Raw genomic sequence first — 18151 nt, 5'->3', positions numbered from 1 at the left:
CATTACTCATAACCATTTTCCTGGTAGAGCGTTGATCTCTTTGAAAGTCTTGTTCTAAAACGCGTGTTTTTATTTCTTCTATACAACAAGTATCAAAGTTTTGACACGTGCAGACAGCAATATCAAATAAACGTTTAGCTTCTCTAAATTTTGCGAGGTTCGAGTCAAACTTATCTCACCCTTTTCTACTTTTAGACCTTAATAAATTCCTGTATTTAGCATGACTAACTTTTTCAATTGTGAAATTCTAAGGTTAGAAACAGTGGGAATAGAAGCTCTTGACCATATTTGTTTTATTTTAGGAACTAAAGTCTCACATATTTCACTTACAGCAGGATACTTCCCTGACGCACCTTTGAAGTTACGCCTAATAAAACAGTAGCACTTCATTACATCTTCGTAAGTAGGCAGTACAACTTCACACAAATCACTAAATCTTCGAAAAATAGAACATTCCGACATTTGTCTTGTATTCACTTGTTTAGACCGAGCCATTTTAACTCACAACAATAAAGTAGCACACAAACTAACAAAATATTACGTTGTTCTGTTACACAATAGACGCCAACTCAACTGAACTCGGCAAAGCTACTGACACCTAATTTGAGTTTGTCACCACACGGAAACACTGTTGCCAACTCCTATTTTCAAAATGTCACTAAATTTAGCTCCTAAAGTGTGTTTTTACAAAGTTTTATAGGTCTTGCGGCATCTCAGAACTTAATCCAAAAAGATAAAATATATATGTGTGTGTCTTTTTGACATAAAGTTGCTTATTTGACAGTATTTGAAATAGAAAAATATTTGACAACTTCTTTAAAAAAAAAATGTAGCGAAAATTGCAATTTTATGAAACTTATCGTCCTTGCGGCACCTCAAGACGTGCTCCAATATTTTTCATATTTTATTTTTATCTTATCTACACCAAAAGGCAACTTTTCCACACTATTACAAATTAAAAATCAAAACTTGTTTTTTTCGTTCCACCCTAATATATATGTTGCTGGGTTAGAAGTTTGTGGGAAAGAAGCATTCGCATATTAAATGAGGAAATAAACAATCTTTTTGATTTGCAGTGCGAGCTGGAAGCTGATGAGAGGGTATTTTTTCATATTAAGCATACAGTCCCCAACTCGAGCATTAAGTGCCTAATTCTTGGGGGCATCATCTGATATTGATGCCTTCGTTTGTGCCTTGTATTATTATCAGAAAGACTTCAGAAGTCACGAATTAGTAGAATTATGGGTATTATGGCTGGGATCACTTCATGGTATGTTGCTGAATGTTTCCATCCATATTCTTGCTGAATGTTTGAGAAGGTGGTTGATGTCGTACCGGCAGCCCACGCTCTAACTGGATGTAAGCTACAAGCAAAATTGGCACTAAGCATTCTGCTGTTACCACTGCAAAGAACATGGCACAGTATCTGACTCAATTTGGTAAAGAAGAATTGTCAGAAACTGTGATAATGTCTGCAGAATCCTTTCTAGTGCAAGGGCCGCGGTGGCTCAGTGGTAGAGCGTTCACCTCTGGGGTCCCTGGTTCAAACACTGCTCCCGCCAAGTGAACTTTGTAGTGGACAAACACCGTGTGTGTGGGTTTCCTCGGGGTTCTCTTGTTTTCTCCCACTTTCTTCATTCCACTATTTCATTCATTGCTCATCATCACCGTCTCCTTTAGCCTAGCCGGCATAACCGTAGGACGTAAAACTCAAAACTTACTCCTTCTTTCTAGTGCAGATGATGTCAAGTAAAATTTCATCGATGGATAATTATAGAATTTAACAGTATTATCGCGTGAAGCGTCTGGATTTTGTCCAAATTACCGCCAATCTCATCTTCGATACATCTTCAAATTAAAAGAGCTTACTTTCAGTGCTGCAAGTGGTACCACATACTTGATGAAGCCCCAGGATATGTAGAAAAGACTTGTGGTTGTGCTTGCGGAAGGTTCTGTTTCTTATGGGTAGTATGAGTAAGGGACATTTATTGGTGGATGTAACTATAAGATTTCGTTCGAGTTAAAGTTTTTCAACACTTTTTTTAGAGAAATTTATTATTATTATTATTATTATTATTATTATTATTATTATTATTATTATTATTATTATTATTATTATTATTATTATTATTATTATTATTATTATTAATAATATTAATATTATTATTATTATTATTTAATGTTAGATCTGGAGATAGATTGATCTTGCCCGCGGCTGATGTCAACCCCAAGGAATAGGCTCCATTAGGAGGCCGGGAAGAAAACACTTTTGTGCTCCGTGAAAATTTAAATTCTAAGAAAGATATAGGTAAACTACGAGTGTAAGTCTATATTTAGACTGAATTTATATTTTGCAGGTATTTGGTCGACGGGGAAATAGACGGTTTAAATGAAAAGAAATTCTTACCTCTGTTCGTAGTTCAAATAATTGTTATTGTTTCCCCATAATTGTTATGTATTCCCTCCTCCAGTAGGTCTACACATCTTTGCCATAGCTTCTTTGATTACCGTAGAGAGTCAGTCTTTTAGTATATGTCGCACACACTCGCGAACACATGAAATTCTCAGCGAACGAAAATTTACTTTCATGAAGAGATTTTTTCATTTGCTGTAGAGGGTATAGTCTGATGGAGCAAAGTCTAGGGAGTATGGAGAATGAGGTAAGACTGTAAACGCAAGGTCCCAGATGTTGAGATGTCATCTTATTCGTGGGGGACACGGTGGTGGCTCAGTGGTAGAGCACTTACCTCTGGTGCGTGGGGTCCCTGGTTCAATCCCTGGTCAAGTTAGTTTGTGGTGGACAACATCGTGTCTGTGAGTTTTCTTGGGTACTCCTGTTTCCTCCCACTTTTTCATTCCACCAATTCTTCGATCATCATTCACCTGTTTTATCGTCATCTCCCTTAGCCTTACAGGCATAATCATAGGACGTTAAACTGGAAATTTTCATTTTTTTTTTCATCTTGCTCGTGTGCAGTCGTACATTGTCATGTAGAAGCAGCACTCTATTTGCCTTATCTTCTCAGCTATATTCTACGTCGAAACAGTAAGAGTCTTACAATATGCAACGCTACGCATCGTGTGGTTGATAGGAAACCATTTAGTAAGTTCTGTTCTTTCTCTCCTAGAAAATAATGGCCATTTCCTTATGTGCACAAGGTGTGATACGAACTTGTTTTTGGTTGTGATCTGTCCGTACTTCGACTGCATTATTTTGCTCTTTAACTCGGATGTGTTTATGAGCCTGAAGAACTGTTCTGTATAGCTATAATGTAGGGTCGAAAGTTCATGGCGTTTCGTTACACATGTTTCATTCTGTCCAGGTGTACCAAATGTTTCCATATTGTTTTCAGTTTCATTAGGATTAGGAATTAGATTTCTGGGTTTCCGGCATCTTGGCCATGCTGCCTCACGGTGAGGGATAACGTTCTTCGACGATCACACTACTCGGGGATTTAGGGAGAAAGAAAGTAGTGGGAAAGTGTAAGGAAGCGGCCTGGGACCATCATGTTAGGTACAATGCCGGAATTTGCTTCGTGTGAATGAAGAAAACCCAGGAAAACATCACTCAGGATGACTGGTAAAAGAAAGTTTTTACACTTCCTCGACCGAGTGTCCATACCGGGAATTTTCACTTTCATCTCCTTATGAATTAATATAGATAATGTTCCATGAAATATTCAAGCTTCTGATATTATCTCGTCAGTTGATTTTATCATGTATCATAAATGAAGGAAATAACCGTTTTTATATCATCGTAAGAGGTGTTTTGTTGTGTAGTCACCGGGTTATCCAGGGTTCCCACTTGTGCTGGAAACATCCTGGAAATGTCCTTGAAAATGCATTTCTGTCCTTGAAATTTATAGAAATACTGAATGTCAGATTTTTCATAATTATAATGAAGGTTTTAATTGATTGCTATTTTCATAAAGTCTCCGTAGTGCATGCAGAGAGAGAAACATTACTGAAAGGGAAATACTCCAGTTCAGAGTTGAATGCGAAACATTTCTTTGCAAATTGCATACAGAAGTCATACAGAAGAGGCCACTGAAATATAGACTTGTGAGAGACCTTACATGCCTAGATCCAGATAGTGTGTCATCCTTAAAGTTTCGTGGTGTCCTTCAGACACTGTAGGAGAAGAAATGGACTACACCCAAAGAATATGATCAGCTGTTTGTTTTCTGTGGAAAATTTACTGAGCAGTTTAAAGATGCACTTGCTGGGTATAAGTTGAATCCTGATAGGCCGGATTGTTTGTACAAAAAACTGTTGGATGGTTCGGAAGAATTTAAAGATTTATTGTTAATCATAAAGAAGCTTTTGGTTTTGTGTCAGGGACAGGATGCTGTTGAACGAGGCTGCAGAATAAATAAAGATCTGCTTGTTGAAAATATGAAGGAGAAATCATTGGTCGGTTTAGGATTGGTGTATGATAACATTTCCCATAAAGACCTTACTTCAATCAACATCACGAAAGAAAGGCTGCATCATGCCTTCCATGCAAGGCAGCGCTATATGACAGAGCTGGAGAAAATAAGGACTATTGAAAAAGAAAATCAAGTTCAGAGTAAGAGGAAAGATAAGTGAAAATGTACAGCAGTTGTAGAGAAAGAAAAGGAAATGGTAAGGATGGTAACAAGTGAAGCATTGGAGACCGAAGCAAACCAGCTTGCACATGAAGCAGAGCAGAAGTCTTGCTTTACTTCATTGACAAAGTCAAATGCTCTCCATAGAGCAGCTTCGCTGAAGAAGAAAGAGATTATGTGTATAGATGAGGAAATCACATAACTCTATACTCAGTTCGAAAACTTGTAATGTAATTCCTTTTTTCTCCCTAATTATATCTGTCACACTGCACGCAATGAAGATACCACGTACGAAAAATAGAGTTTTGTTGTTTTTAAATTTGTTCGGTGCACAATTAAAATGTCATGTAAAACTTAAAATACATTTGTTGGATGTGGGCGGATCTGTTGGCTATAAGGGAAGTTGGGAGGCGCCCCCCCCCCACACACACACACGCTCGCGCGGACTGCTTTGTGTATTTAATTATTGTGTACTGTACTTGCATTAATATTCACTGCATAAGCTACTGTACTTTTCATTTCACTTTTCAGTTCGGAACCTACAGTTGCAATCCTGTTATACCTTCCTGTGTCGAAGTCCTGAAAAATTGTCGATTTGTCCTGGATTTTTTTTTGGGGGGGGGGGAGTGGGAACCCTGATTATCTAAACATAACAAATTGTGGTACAGCCCATCCGTTGTGCTGTGCACCAACTTCAAGAGTGATAAAATGGGCAGGGAGTGGGCCACCAAGTGACGTAATAGTGTTAAACACTTCAGCGTGGCAAACTGGAGACCCGGGTTTGGTCCCGTCGTTTTTTATTCGTTGTATATCATTGATTTTACGGTACTTCGAGAAAAATGTTAGAAAGCGAAGGTGGGGAAAGACAATCGAGATAAATAGTATACCAGTTGAGCTTAATAATAATGTTGGAAAAGAGTTTCGATGCCGCAATGAAATGAGACGAAAGAATGGTGGAGAGACTTCTTCAAGGCAACGGTTGTACCATTGACTTAAGAAATCGAACCTAGAAGGAAGTGAAAAATAGAGGGGTGAAGTTTGAAAGTCTGTTTAGCAGGTGGCTGAAGTAGAAAACGGACTTGCACGTATTCTCATTTCTATTTAGTGATCACCATCTGTGTGACATGATTCGAAACGGAGAGGTGCGATTTTTTCTTTTAAAGAAAATATTTTATTTTAGTTAAAAGCCATAAGAAAGTTTGACAGTAGATATAACTGTGCCGTACAGATCGCTAGTGAGTTCATCATATAGAATTTTTTAGGGGTGTAATCCGTAGAAATTGAAGATTTAAAGGAAAATTAGTATTAAGTAATTAAACATGTTGCCAAGTTTGTATAGTAAAAGAAGTTTCATGGAAGAGCATGTCAGTCCAGTTTGGAATCAGTGTATGTACAAGGATCATACTTCGGCATTCCTTTGCAAGTATAACTTCTGTGCTAAAAAGGAACTGAAAGGTACAGTCTTTGTTGTGTCCGATGACGAGTTCTTGACTAAGTGCTGAAGTTTTTACTCACCGAAGCACCTGAATCACAAGAAGCGTAATCTTGACAGTAAACGTTTCAGTGATTTTTTGTTGCTTTCATCAGTACGAATCCTTTAAAGGAATTTCTGTACCTTGTAGAATCACACCGGTAATGTTCCTGCATTGTAAAAGGAAGAAAGAAAGAAAGAAAAAAAGCATATTTCTGAATCCAAGACGAGGTTTTTTTTTGCTGCAATTTCGTGCTCAAAAATATGGGTCATCTTTCTTTCGTGATATCTGGTGTGGAGTTGTTGTTTACTGAATAGAATCATAAGCTTACGTACTTTATCCTCTTCCTCGCCTACTGTTTTAACCTTGGACATTCGGAGAACTTAGGAGCATTGCTATTTCTTTTGTTTGCAATTGACTTACCTGACTGCATTCCTGACCATGAAAAATTACTATATGCAGATGATCTAAAAATATATGCTAAAATCAATTCTCTGAACTAGAACATAAAACTGCAGAAAGGTCTACATCATATTGGTAACTGGTGTTCTTCTAATCAACTTGGAGTCAATGCAAGCAAGTGCAAAGTGTTATCATTCACTAGGAGCAAATCACCTCGTCACTTTGATTATGTAATTAATACAGGGATGCAAATAAGCAACAAAATTTTACTCGCCCAGGGAAAAAGCTACTAGCCCACATCCCACAATAAAAATCATTTACTTATCTTCAGTATGATATTAAATACTCGCCCGCACCGATGAACCACTTGCCCCAGGCGAGTGGGCGAGTGGTTATTTGCATCCCTGAATTAATAAAAAGGTAGTAAATAGACATGATTCAGTTAAGGATCTTTGTGTTACGTTTGATGATAAGTTAACGTTTGACAGTCACATTGTAAATATAACAAGTGAAGCATTCAAGCTGTTAGGATTCGTAATTAGAACGGGAAAAGAATTTAAAAACTGTTCAACATTACAGAAGTTGTACAATGCATATGTTCGCTCAAAGTTAGAGTATAATCTATTATTTGGAATCCGTCTCAACTAGAAAATCGTAAGCAATTAGAAAGAATACAGGCAAATTTTTTGAAATTTCTAATCTACAAAGAAACTCACAATTATTCTACTTACGACAGCTATGAAACTTTTACATGACGCTATGAAACCATCCTTGAGAACTGCCATCTTCAACTCTAGAACAAAAGCGTCATATGATTGATTTATTATTCGTTCAGAAAGTAACTCAAAATATTTTGGACTGTCCTAACAGATTCTTCATTGAATTTTCATGTTCCTTCATTTAAAACACTTAAAAACATTGGCCTCTATCATTGTAAAAAATTCCAAAACTAATATATTGATGAAATCACAATCTGGAGAACATCAACTTTGTATAATAGAATGTATATAAAGAACAATGAATGTATGTGATATGTCGCTTAAGAAATTTAGAAATGTGGTTATCAAAAGTTACGAATATGTAATTTTCAACACTGTAATTAGGCTATAGCCTGTTGAGTTGACAATAAATTAACAATAAAAAACAACAATAGATTCAGTGGACTCTTCCACTGAAGACGACCAAGGGAGTTATGTATCTAATTTGGTTTTTAGTGTACGTTTATAGTAAGTTTTTAAAATATACCCAGCATGTGCTGTAGATGTATTTTTAACTCTTTCTAATATATATATATATATATATATGGGAGTTCTTGGATTTGGAGTCGCCTCGGCTACGGTAACTGAGTTATCTTATTAAGTAAGTATGACATCTGTAGCTTAGAAATAACTCTTGAAAAGTTAATGAAACTTTATTCTGAGTTTGAGTCTCCTTCGTTCTACATAGCTTTCCCCTTACCTGTGTTCAAATACAGGCAAGAGAAGCTGACACAAAAAGCTGTATTTATGCTAAATAAAGCTTGCCTGAACCTGTAGATGATAAAAACAGCTATTTGATTGCTCTTACCTTTCGTATTTCTTCTTATCTAAAGGGTAACTTATTTCCAGTGTCAAAACCATGCTAGTGAGTGCTGATTTTGAGAAATTACACACTTTTCATTCACATTCATTATTAAAGAACATCATATTTGATTCAGTGAACAATATTATGTATTCTGTTATTTAGCGTATCTAGTGGAATCACTAAGCCAATAAAGTAGAGATGCTGTGGCTAGTTTATTCCTTTTCGATTTAAAACTAGAAATTAAGGAGGAATAGAAGGGAAGATTTGAGGATTAGAGATGACACGTGTAGAAAACCTTGGAGTGATTAATTCATGCGAAGATTGTGGAATATCATGCAATAATCCTTTCGTTATATGTGCGGAATGTAGAGAAAGAGACGAGAATTAGAGATTATAGCTGTTTTGAGAGAACTAAATATGTAGGTTGGTTCGATTTTGTGTTCTGATTATGCTCTGTTGCTTAATGAAGACAACTCTGGCGAATGGAACTCAGTTCTATGTATACCAAAGTTGAGCGTACAAAGTAATCGGACTTCATGAAATTATAGGGTGTACCACTATCTCTCTTGTGGACTTTTAGTGTATGGTAAGATGTATTCTTATATTTTACAGGTAATAGCTGCAGCGCAAGCGGGTTTCCATGCTGATGGGGTGGAGCTCAATCCTTGGTTGGTTACATTTTCCAAATTATGGGCCTATAAAAGTGGAGTTTCCAAACAAACTAAATTTATCCGTAAGGATCTATGGAAATACAACCTTCAGCCATATTCTAATGTGGTTATTTTCGGCGTGAAAGAAATGGTAATTAAAATTTAGAATTTAATTTTTAATGTACTTGTTAGTAGCATGGTATACCCAGAGCTTGCTTACCACCAAGGTTAAACATGTATATTAAAAACAAAGTAAAGACCAAAATTATAATCTTAATTTTGTTCAAACCGATTTTTGGTTTTAGAAGGAAAGTGCGAAGCGGATAGCGGCGATTTTACTAAACATGCAGAAATCAACTTTTCTTGTATTACTAAATAAATATTATGTGAATAAATTGATTTTATGAGAGACTAACAATAACTAGTTTTGCGTATATTATTACATTGTTCTTATCTTGACTATGTTTCAAACCTCGTTGTTACGATTTGGAAAAAGAACCAAAAAATCTTGCAGTTTTAAAATGAATATAAGGAAACAAAAATCGGACATTTCAGATGATTTATACATTCCAATAGTCCTTATATGCCTAAAATGTGGTTTTTGAATTCCGACTCTTCGTTTCAATATACGTATGTAACTTAGTGGACATACCATTCAATGTGTCCGGGCCAAATTGTAAACGTAGCATTTTTATAAAGTTCTCTTTTTTTGTTTGTTTACTGGAGGTGAAAATCGAAAATTGCAAGTTAAATATACACCTCCAAGTGTTCTTAAAATTTACAGAAACTTACAAACAGTTTTGTTGAACCAAACTGTTTGTCCAATGCCATCTTTAAAAGATTTTATTCATGTTTATAATTCGATATTTCATTAACGACCCGATAATATGGTATAAGTAATCTCTCTAGGAAAATCTAGAAGGGGTAGTTTACTCTAGCGAGCAGAGAGAGTTCGGAATAATTTTCTTAAACTGTATAGGCGATTTTGTTAATATTTTGTAAATGAATATTTTAATAACAACTATATAATATAGGATGTCCTTTTCTCTGGAAAAAGCCAAAAGTGGTAATTCAGGCGGTTGAGTTTTTATTGTCATACGATTTTCATAGTGGTGAAGTTTTGTGATCATTAAAAATGAAATAATAATAATAATAATAATAATAATAATAATAATAATAATAATAATAATAATAATAATAATAGAGTCGATACTTTGGTGAAATTGCATGTTTCATGACTTGTACAATCCTCAGCAAAAAACCTGCAACATGAGCATGTAAGTTTATTGTGAAACTATGCCTAACAACGCAGTGGATCAATGTCTTAGTGGCACGAATCACGCCAGGAGAAACCTCGGTGTCCTCCCCTGCACACTTATTTTAGAGCAAAAACCTTCGTCGTTTCACAATAAACTTAACATTACATGCTCATGTTGCAGGTTTTTTGCTGCGGACTGTACATACGTCAAATGTAGTTTCTACATCCCAGCTTTGTTAATTTCTATGCACGGAGGTCTAGAGGTCACAATTGTCCAAGGCATCGAAACCAAATTGTACAACACTAACTCAGTAAGAATTCGAGGTGGGAAGGGAGTCAAATTTTCTTGTTATACCTATACACAGAGATAGTTTAATTTAGAATGAAAATTAAAAACACGATTTTTATTTCGAAAATTGCTATAACTATTACGTTTATTTCAGAAATAATTATTCCATTAACAACCCTAAAATATTGCATAATTTATTTTCTTCACAGAATTACGTTGAACATAGTTTTCTGGTGTGAATATGTTTTAATCCGATGATTTTGTCGAAACTGGCTCTGATTTTGTTGATACTTTGTGAATAAATATTTTATTCTTAATCCTAAAACATGGCACAATCCAGTTATTCGAGTAGCCTAGAAAGGGTATTTTGTTGCTATTGTGAGGTTTCGTATTATGAGTTTATTCCAAAACGCATATTCGAATTCAGTTAATATTTCTTAAATATTTAAACAATAGCTGTACTATAACATGATCTAAAAAATGGAAGCGTGAAAGTTCATGAGGTGTTCCGTACCTTTTAGTTCATTAATTTAGAATAATTATTGATTACCTTATTGAGAGTAAAATTGATAACAATTAAGTACCTCGTCCTAATGTGTATACCGAAGCAAATTGATACTAATGCAAACTATTATACTCATATATTCTGCTGACTATGTGACTAAAAACAATTAAAATAAACTTCTCCCACTTACGAGATTTTATTGTTATTATTTTTTTTAGTATTAAAAATGGATATGTACATAAATCAAATACTACTAATGAAAAATCGCACACTGCTGATAGAGTTAACTGTTACGTTGGTGGTGTTACAAAATGTGAACAGAAACAGTTCATGTGTTGCCATGAAACATGTTATATCTGAACAGTAACCTTTTCAGTTCCCAATCTATTCCATAACAATGACTGAATAGTGCAACACAAGTGAAAATAATTTTCCTCACAGGTTGTGGATATGTATATCACATCATTCACATGTTTGAATTTAGTAAATTCCAGCTCGAATAGGTAAAAGCATGGAAGTTTATTTAATGATTTAATGTGCTGAGCACATGGGCAGGCTTTCCATTGCTCCTATATTTCCTATTTTTCCTATATATTTGCGTCTCTTACTATAAACTCCTATATTTCGTATATTTTAACGAAACCTCCTATATTTTTGTGGCATTGCTATTTCCACTTGTAAAAATAACATAAGGAAATAAGGTGTGGGTTGTTGTAGAGCCTTTTGTCTCCACAGTAGGGTGGTTGAATGGAGACTTTTCTGTGTGTCGTCCTTTCCTGCTTATTGTATAAAGATAATTACACCAAAGAATATACAGTAAGCGCAAAAAGGTATTCATAGACCTACAAAATGGAACAGAAAATAAATAAATAAATAAATAAATAAAAAGAAAAAAAATACAGAAAATTCAAAACAAGCAGAACAAAGAAAAACGGAAGATGGCAAATAAGCTTATTATAACACTGAAGAAAATGAAAGTGTAACTGATACTTTTACTGTTGGATATATTTCCTTAGATGCACTAAGTTTTGTGTGCAAATGTGTATTTAGATACTTAACAAACCAAATCTTTGTATCATGTGTTTTGTGATTTTTTAAATGAATTTTGTATTGATTTTTACAACTTTTGACTTTTACAACTCTTACACTTCCCTTATGGTCGTTGCTTAGTGCTAGTGAGCTACGTACGAAAACACTAAGAAACTCGTATAAAATTTTGCAACGAGATATTTACCCATTTAGTTATAGAGTAGAATGTATATTCATATATCAATTGGTGTAATTTCCATGTGATTTTTTTTTCATTTCTACCTATTGGATAATTGAAATGTTCCTTTTTTACAGCTTCACGAAACCTGCTATATGTTTTCGTCGTGATTTCCTATATATTTTTTCATTAACATTGGAAAGCCTACATGAGATTTTTTTAAAAATTATTGTTTTGAGTGTTGACTTTGAGAAGGAGGGAACTCCGAAATTTCAATTAATGTGTTATCTCGCTGTTGAATTTATTGAATCAGAGGAGTTTCAACAAGTTTCGTAATTATTTCTTTATTATTATTAGTATTATTGGTAATAATACTGCTCATTAGCTTTCGAAAAATGGGGACTTCAGGTCGTTATGAATAAACTAATGACCTTTCACAATGCTTCGTGACCCGAAGTAATCGCGAATGATGGAGTTTTGGTTCTTTGCTTGGAGTATTTTCGGCCTTCATTGATATTTCCCTGTATATTTCTTTCGAGTTCATGCGAACTCTTCCGATCTGGATCAAATTTGGTAGCACGTAGTAGACCTTGATCTGCTACACAAGTTTGTGATATCTTATGGTAGGAAGACCAGGGGCGGATTAAGGCTTTTGGGGCCCTGAAGCCGACTATTTCAAGGTGGCCCTATGTTACGAATTATTCCAGCGCTTACATTTTCTTATTAGGAAATAAGGGTCATGTTGTAAAATCCTCCATTACTATACGAAATAATATGATCTTAATGTCATCACTGATTGAAGATAAAAATGCCGATGCTGTATTAGATTCTGCTTCGCAGATGTGAATAATAGAGGATTTAGTTTCACTTAAGGCTAAGATATTGAATATCGACACATGAATAAAAGGAATTACTCAGAATTCTCATTTGATAAACAAGATAGCAATTGTACGTTTCAAAATTAACGGGAGAGCATTTCATCATGCTGTTCGCGTGTAAAGTAATTTTTCCCAAGACATGTTGTTAGGGAATGACTTTTTATATCTTAGAGAGCCCAAATTGATTTGAATAGAAACGTTTTATTGTTAATGAGATTTGGAAAACCTTCTACAGGGTGTCTATCGATCACGAAAGTCACGAATGTCACGAAATCAGAAAACGGTCATAAAAGTCACGAAATTTAGCTTTTGGGTCACGATTTTTTTTTTTAACTGTACAAATGTAAGTACAGATTGAAACAAAATGTTCTATAAAACATCAAAATTCACCACCAAAAATGTCTATGGTCGGCTTTAGACGCTACCATATCGCAAGCAAAATACGTTTGTATCGCATGGATGAAAATTCGGCCTAATTCGCACCCAAATTCGCCCTTGAAAATGTTAGAAAACTTTATGATTTGGTAAAGAAAAGGTTACGAAAAAGTCACGAAATTTCATTTGGGAATTTTAGTGCACACCCTGTTCTAAATTTGCTCTAAGTAATGACAAAGATATTTCAAAGGAATTGTCACCACAAGCTAATAATTTGGTTTGTAATAGAGGCCCAAAATAGCTCCCTACCTCACAAAATAAGTATCGTGAAGACGCTGCTTACCGCGATACCGCGAGCGGAAAAAATATAGCATGGGTCTGAAGCCTATAATATAATAAGTTGATTGCTATATTTTAGTATTAAAGAGAGGGATTTTTGGGGGCCCCGGAGCCTGGGATCCATTGGCTCCGCCCTTAATCCGCTTCTGAGGAAGAACTTTAGTTCCTAAGTTATATGTAAAATAAGAGTCAAATTGTTTACGATTGTTTACGTATGTAAATTTTACTAGTCAAGACAGAAATTAGTAGGACATCGAACATCAAGCACTAACACACTAGTTTTTGTTACGTTTTTCAGTTCAAGTCTTTTTGATATGTTTAATGTGGTGTTTTAATGTTTGATACTTCCAGTTTATATTGAAAATTAGTGTTAGTGAATGAAAGAGGCTAAAGTTATGTTTGGTGTCAATTAATATGTAAATTACAACATTATTATTATTATTATTATTATACCAGAGATTCTTAGAAGTGTTTTACAGATCACTTGATTAAAATGTAAACTGGGAAAACAATAGTAGATGTTATGAATTAATGTCCTGAATATCTATAACTCGGGTTGGTCACCATTTGCAGTAGCACTGATGTTTCACGTGTGAAGATATTTTCTGTGATTAATTTTTAGTTTGTATTTATTTTTATTTGGTTAGATTTAACTGTGCCTTTTTTAAGTTGGTACACTACTTAGAAATCCAGTGTAGCGCGACAATCCAACAAGTGTTCCTCTGAAAATATTGAACACTGAAAAGAATTGTACATGTGACAGCGAATAAATTCGTGTTGTGTAGTTGCTAAATAGACAGGAGTCATTTTTAGGACAAGAACCAAACGTGGAAAATAAATTCAATATGTTCACTTTCTAGCTAACAGGTTGTTTCTAGATAGTTATTAACAATAAAGTTACCTTATAATATGTGTTGACATTAACTTTTCCATATAGCTTCTATACTGCTTAATACAACTGCAAATACAACTCCCATCTTTTGGCGCCAACAGAAACTTCAGTAACTTTACCTGCCGTGTTTAGGTATACTATTCGGTTACCTTCTTAATGTATGGAAAGGGGTATGATAAAAGAAAAGTAAAAAATAATGCACTTTTATAAAGTTATCCGAACGTTCAGTATATCCACAATAAGCACTACAGTATCTTGAAATTCTTGTAAGAGGTGTTAGATGATGCGTTACTCAAATACACTATAGTGCACAACAATATATACAGAGAAAAATTTATTGCAGAAACTAAAGCTTTTAAATTTTGTGTTCAATTCTGTTATATCAGAAAATATGATTAATGTAGTTATCATTGCGAGCTTGAAAAGTTACAGTGAATGTTATGATCATGGTAATTGTACAGTTTTATTTGATCATGTCATTTCGTTGTAATAAGTAATAATTTCTAAAGTTACTGTTAAATTTATTGAATATCGAACAAAGTGGGGAAATGCTTGAGTAATTCTCAAATACTTTGTTGTGCCTTATATTCTGCTCTGAAAGGTTTTAATTACTTTACGGTTAAATAAACCTTGTGTCTGGTAGTTGCACAGAAAACATGGCACATTGGAAGCGCTGTTGTCAAAGACTCTGCAACAGTAGAGCCAATAACTCAGACAGCAAACGTTTAACAAGTCATAATTCTATAATGGTAATATTATGATGGATGATTTGTAACGCATGATTTCCTTATAATAAAAAATGTTGTATTTGGGAAAACGAATGGGGAAGTGTTAGGAATAGTAGGAGAGAAGAGACAATTTCAGATGCAATTCAAAAAGGAAAAAGGAAACTGATTAGAGCATTAGCTGAAGAAGGAACTGTATAATGGGGAATGTGCCGTATTAGCGCGAATATAGGCCGCACTTTTTCCCCTAAATTTTGGTTTGAAAAATCATGGGGCAGCCTATAGTCGAGATTTTCCTCCTCAGATCATAAATCGTAAATTTCAAAATGACATGTACACGTATCTTGTGGGTTGAAATGAATACCATTACAAGTTACTGTAGTTACTTTTGTAAAGCATCAAAGACTTGCAAGAAAATAACAGAAAAAGCATATCTTGTTTGCGAAGATTGTCACCTTCATTGGGTATCGATACACCTTACACGACACAGAAAACACTTGTACACGTAATACTTTTATTGATAGGAATATGCATCTTTGTTATACAATATATACCTAGATATAATATATACGTACTATTTATATACAGTATCTGTTCTTGAAAAAAGAAAAGCAGCTTTGTTTCGCGAAACTGTGTCATCTTGTTTGTACCTGCCCAAATCAAGTACAATCACTTCCCACCATCTCAGCATCACCAGCGTCTCATTTTTCACCTCGCTAGGTGATCCAGAATGCTGGTCATAGTCACTATCACAAATGTCATCTTCACGAGTCACCCTTAGTTATGCAGGAGTTAAAGAAAGGGAAGAGAGATGCTTCTCAAAGTACTGTCTAATTGAACTTTATCGTAAATTTAGTACTGCGACCTATATTCGAGATTTACTTTTTCAATAATCTAGTGTCAAAAGTTTAGGTGCGGCCTATATTCACACCCGGCTTATATTCGCGCAAATACGATAATTAGTAGAAAATGAAGTTGCAGGAAAAGAAGGGTGAGGCGAAACAGGCTACAGTTGATGGACGGTCTTAAAATTGAAAATTCCAACGTCAAAACGAAGAGGTTAGCTGAGGGTCGTGGTGCATGGAAACTCGTCAGTTTTGCGGCAAGTGACCTGACTATGAGGATGATGATAATTTGACAGAAGATTCGTCATTCATCTATCGGCAACAAGCGGTCAGTGACCTTTGTTGCCTAGAAACAGCGTGAAAGAATGTTGCAGCGATTTACGAACAACTCTCTCCTTCATTTTGTTTACAGCACGTGCAGCTCTCAGACTCAGCTTTCCTAAATCGTACAATTACTTAGTTTAAAACGTAAATAGTTAAAAAAAAAAAAAAAAAAAAAAAAAAAAAAAAAAAAAAAACTAAATTAACATGTGTGATAACTGGCGTAAAAGGTTTATATACGTTCTTTGGCTGAACTCATGATCATCGTTCTTCTAGTTCAGGTATTTTAATTCAGATTAGGCGCGTGGGTGACAGGTGTCACCCAGTGACTTTATCTAATATTTGCAACACTTTGCATTGGTAATCGGAGTCGCTCCTTTCAGTAGCTGAACGTTAGATGTTGATGTTTGTTATGGCGGCAGTAGTACACTTCTGTTTACCGTGTACAGTTTGTAAGAAATAAGTTCTCTATGCAACAGAGTGTTTTTGGGTGACAATTGTCAACCACGCGCCTATATACGTAAAAAGTAAAATGTCAAAACGCCGGAAGACAGAGATGGCAAAATATAAGAATGTCGTTCTGCAGTGGCTTGAGGAGGAAGAGGAGGAGTTGGAGGTGTGTTCTGATGAAAGTGATTATGAAATTTATCACGTGAGTGCAAGTGACCACAACATTGAGTCGGAACAAGATGGGATATGTTATAGTGTAATATTTTGATCTTCTAAAAATATGTGATATTAATGCACTTTGTATCCTGAAATTCAATACCAATTCACCTCAATTGTCACGAAGGAGGTTTTGAGGATATTGGCTGGGAAATGATTAAATCTCAGATACAACGATTATGTTGTATTACCCAAATTACACTTGAAATTAGGAAGAGGGGCGACTGCGACTGTTAATTGATGTTAAAGAAGAAGAAATGGTCAATGTTAAGAAGCCGTCATGCTCCAGAGGATGTTGACATATTTATGGAAGAGGTAGAGCCAAAACTAAAAGGCAGAGGTGCTTGATATGTAAGAGATGTATGAGTGTAGGACATCTCAAAGACGTTTGTGTAACATGCTTGGAATCAGTCTAGTAGTCATAAAATAAAAGTCTGTTATATTCAGTACAACCAAAAATATAACCCGTGATTAACATTTTATCAAATAAATGAAAGAATCTTCATTTAAAGATGATTTTACTTATTCTAGTTACATTTTAATAGGTGGGTGACACCTGTCACCCACGCGCCTAATGGCGCAACCAAAACGTACGCGCCTAACGCAGGATTAATTATGCGATTAGGTTATTATTTATTTATTTATTTATGTATGTATGTATGTATGTATGGGTATGTATGTATGTATGTATTTATTTATTTATTTATTTTGCCAGATGCATGAATTGGAGATGAAATTCAATAATGAATTACCACCTGACAGCTGTATAGTGGCTTGTCGCTTCCCGCTGCCATCGTGGAAACCCTATGCTGTTATTGGAGAAGGCATTGACACAGTGTGGGTATATTACATGTGTGAGCACAAGGACGCACATTAATAACATTTCAGGTATGTCAGTGGAAAGAAGTCCAATCAATATGAACTGCTCTCGAACTGAAGACTGAGATAAATAACTGAAGATCATAAACTCAGGAAGAATTAATAGTTTTCATAGAGATAGTTATTAAACTTTGAAGGCTGTAATTGTTTTTATAGCTGGCAAATGAATAGTAGATAATATGTAACGACAGTTTATAGTTGTTAGAAGCTTTTCATCTGTCTAATAGTAATAATAGGTAACTGGTTTAAGAATGTGTTGTGTTGAAGTTTCTTTTTCTCCTTGTTAACGCATAGCA

The 18151-nt window shown here is 35.0% G+C and overlaps 1 protein-coding gene across 1 annotated transcript in view; it reads left to right on the top strand.

The window, feature by feature from the left end:
* The window catches only part of LOC145668084 (ATP synthase subunit C lysine N-methyltransferase), a 173047-nt gene that overhangs the window by 31139 nt on the left and 123757 nt on the right, over positions 1-18151 (top strand). Inside the window, exons 4-5 of the mRNA XM_081735597.1 lie at positions 8639-8827; positions 17692-17864. Of these exons, the coding sequence (XP_081591723.1) occupies positions 8639-8827; positions 17692-17853 (351 nt within the window). The 3' untranslated portion in view covers positions 17854-17864. The remainder of the gene's footprint in view (positions 1-8638; positions 8828-17691; positions 17865-18151) is intronic.

This window comes from Thermobia domestica, chromosome 13 (assembly GCF_964235325.1).
Source record: "Thermobia domestica chromosome 13, izTheDome1.hap1.1, whole genome shotgun sequence".
Lineage (NCBI taxonomy): Eukaryota > Metazoa > Arthropoda > Insecta > Zygentoma > Lepismatidae > Thermobia > Thermobia domestica.
The sequence above is the reverse complement of the archived record's forward strand: the minus strand, read 5'-3'. Positions and strand labels throughout refer to the sequence as shown.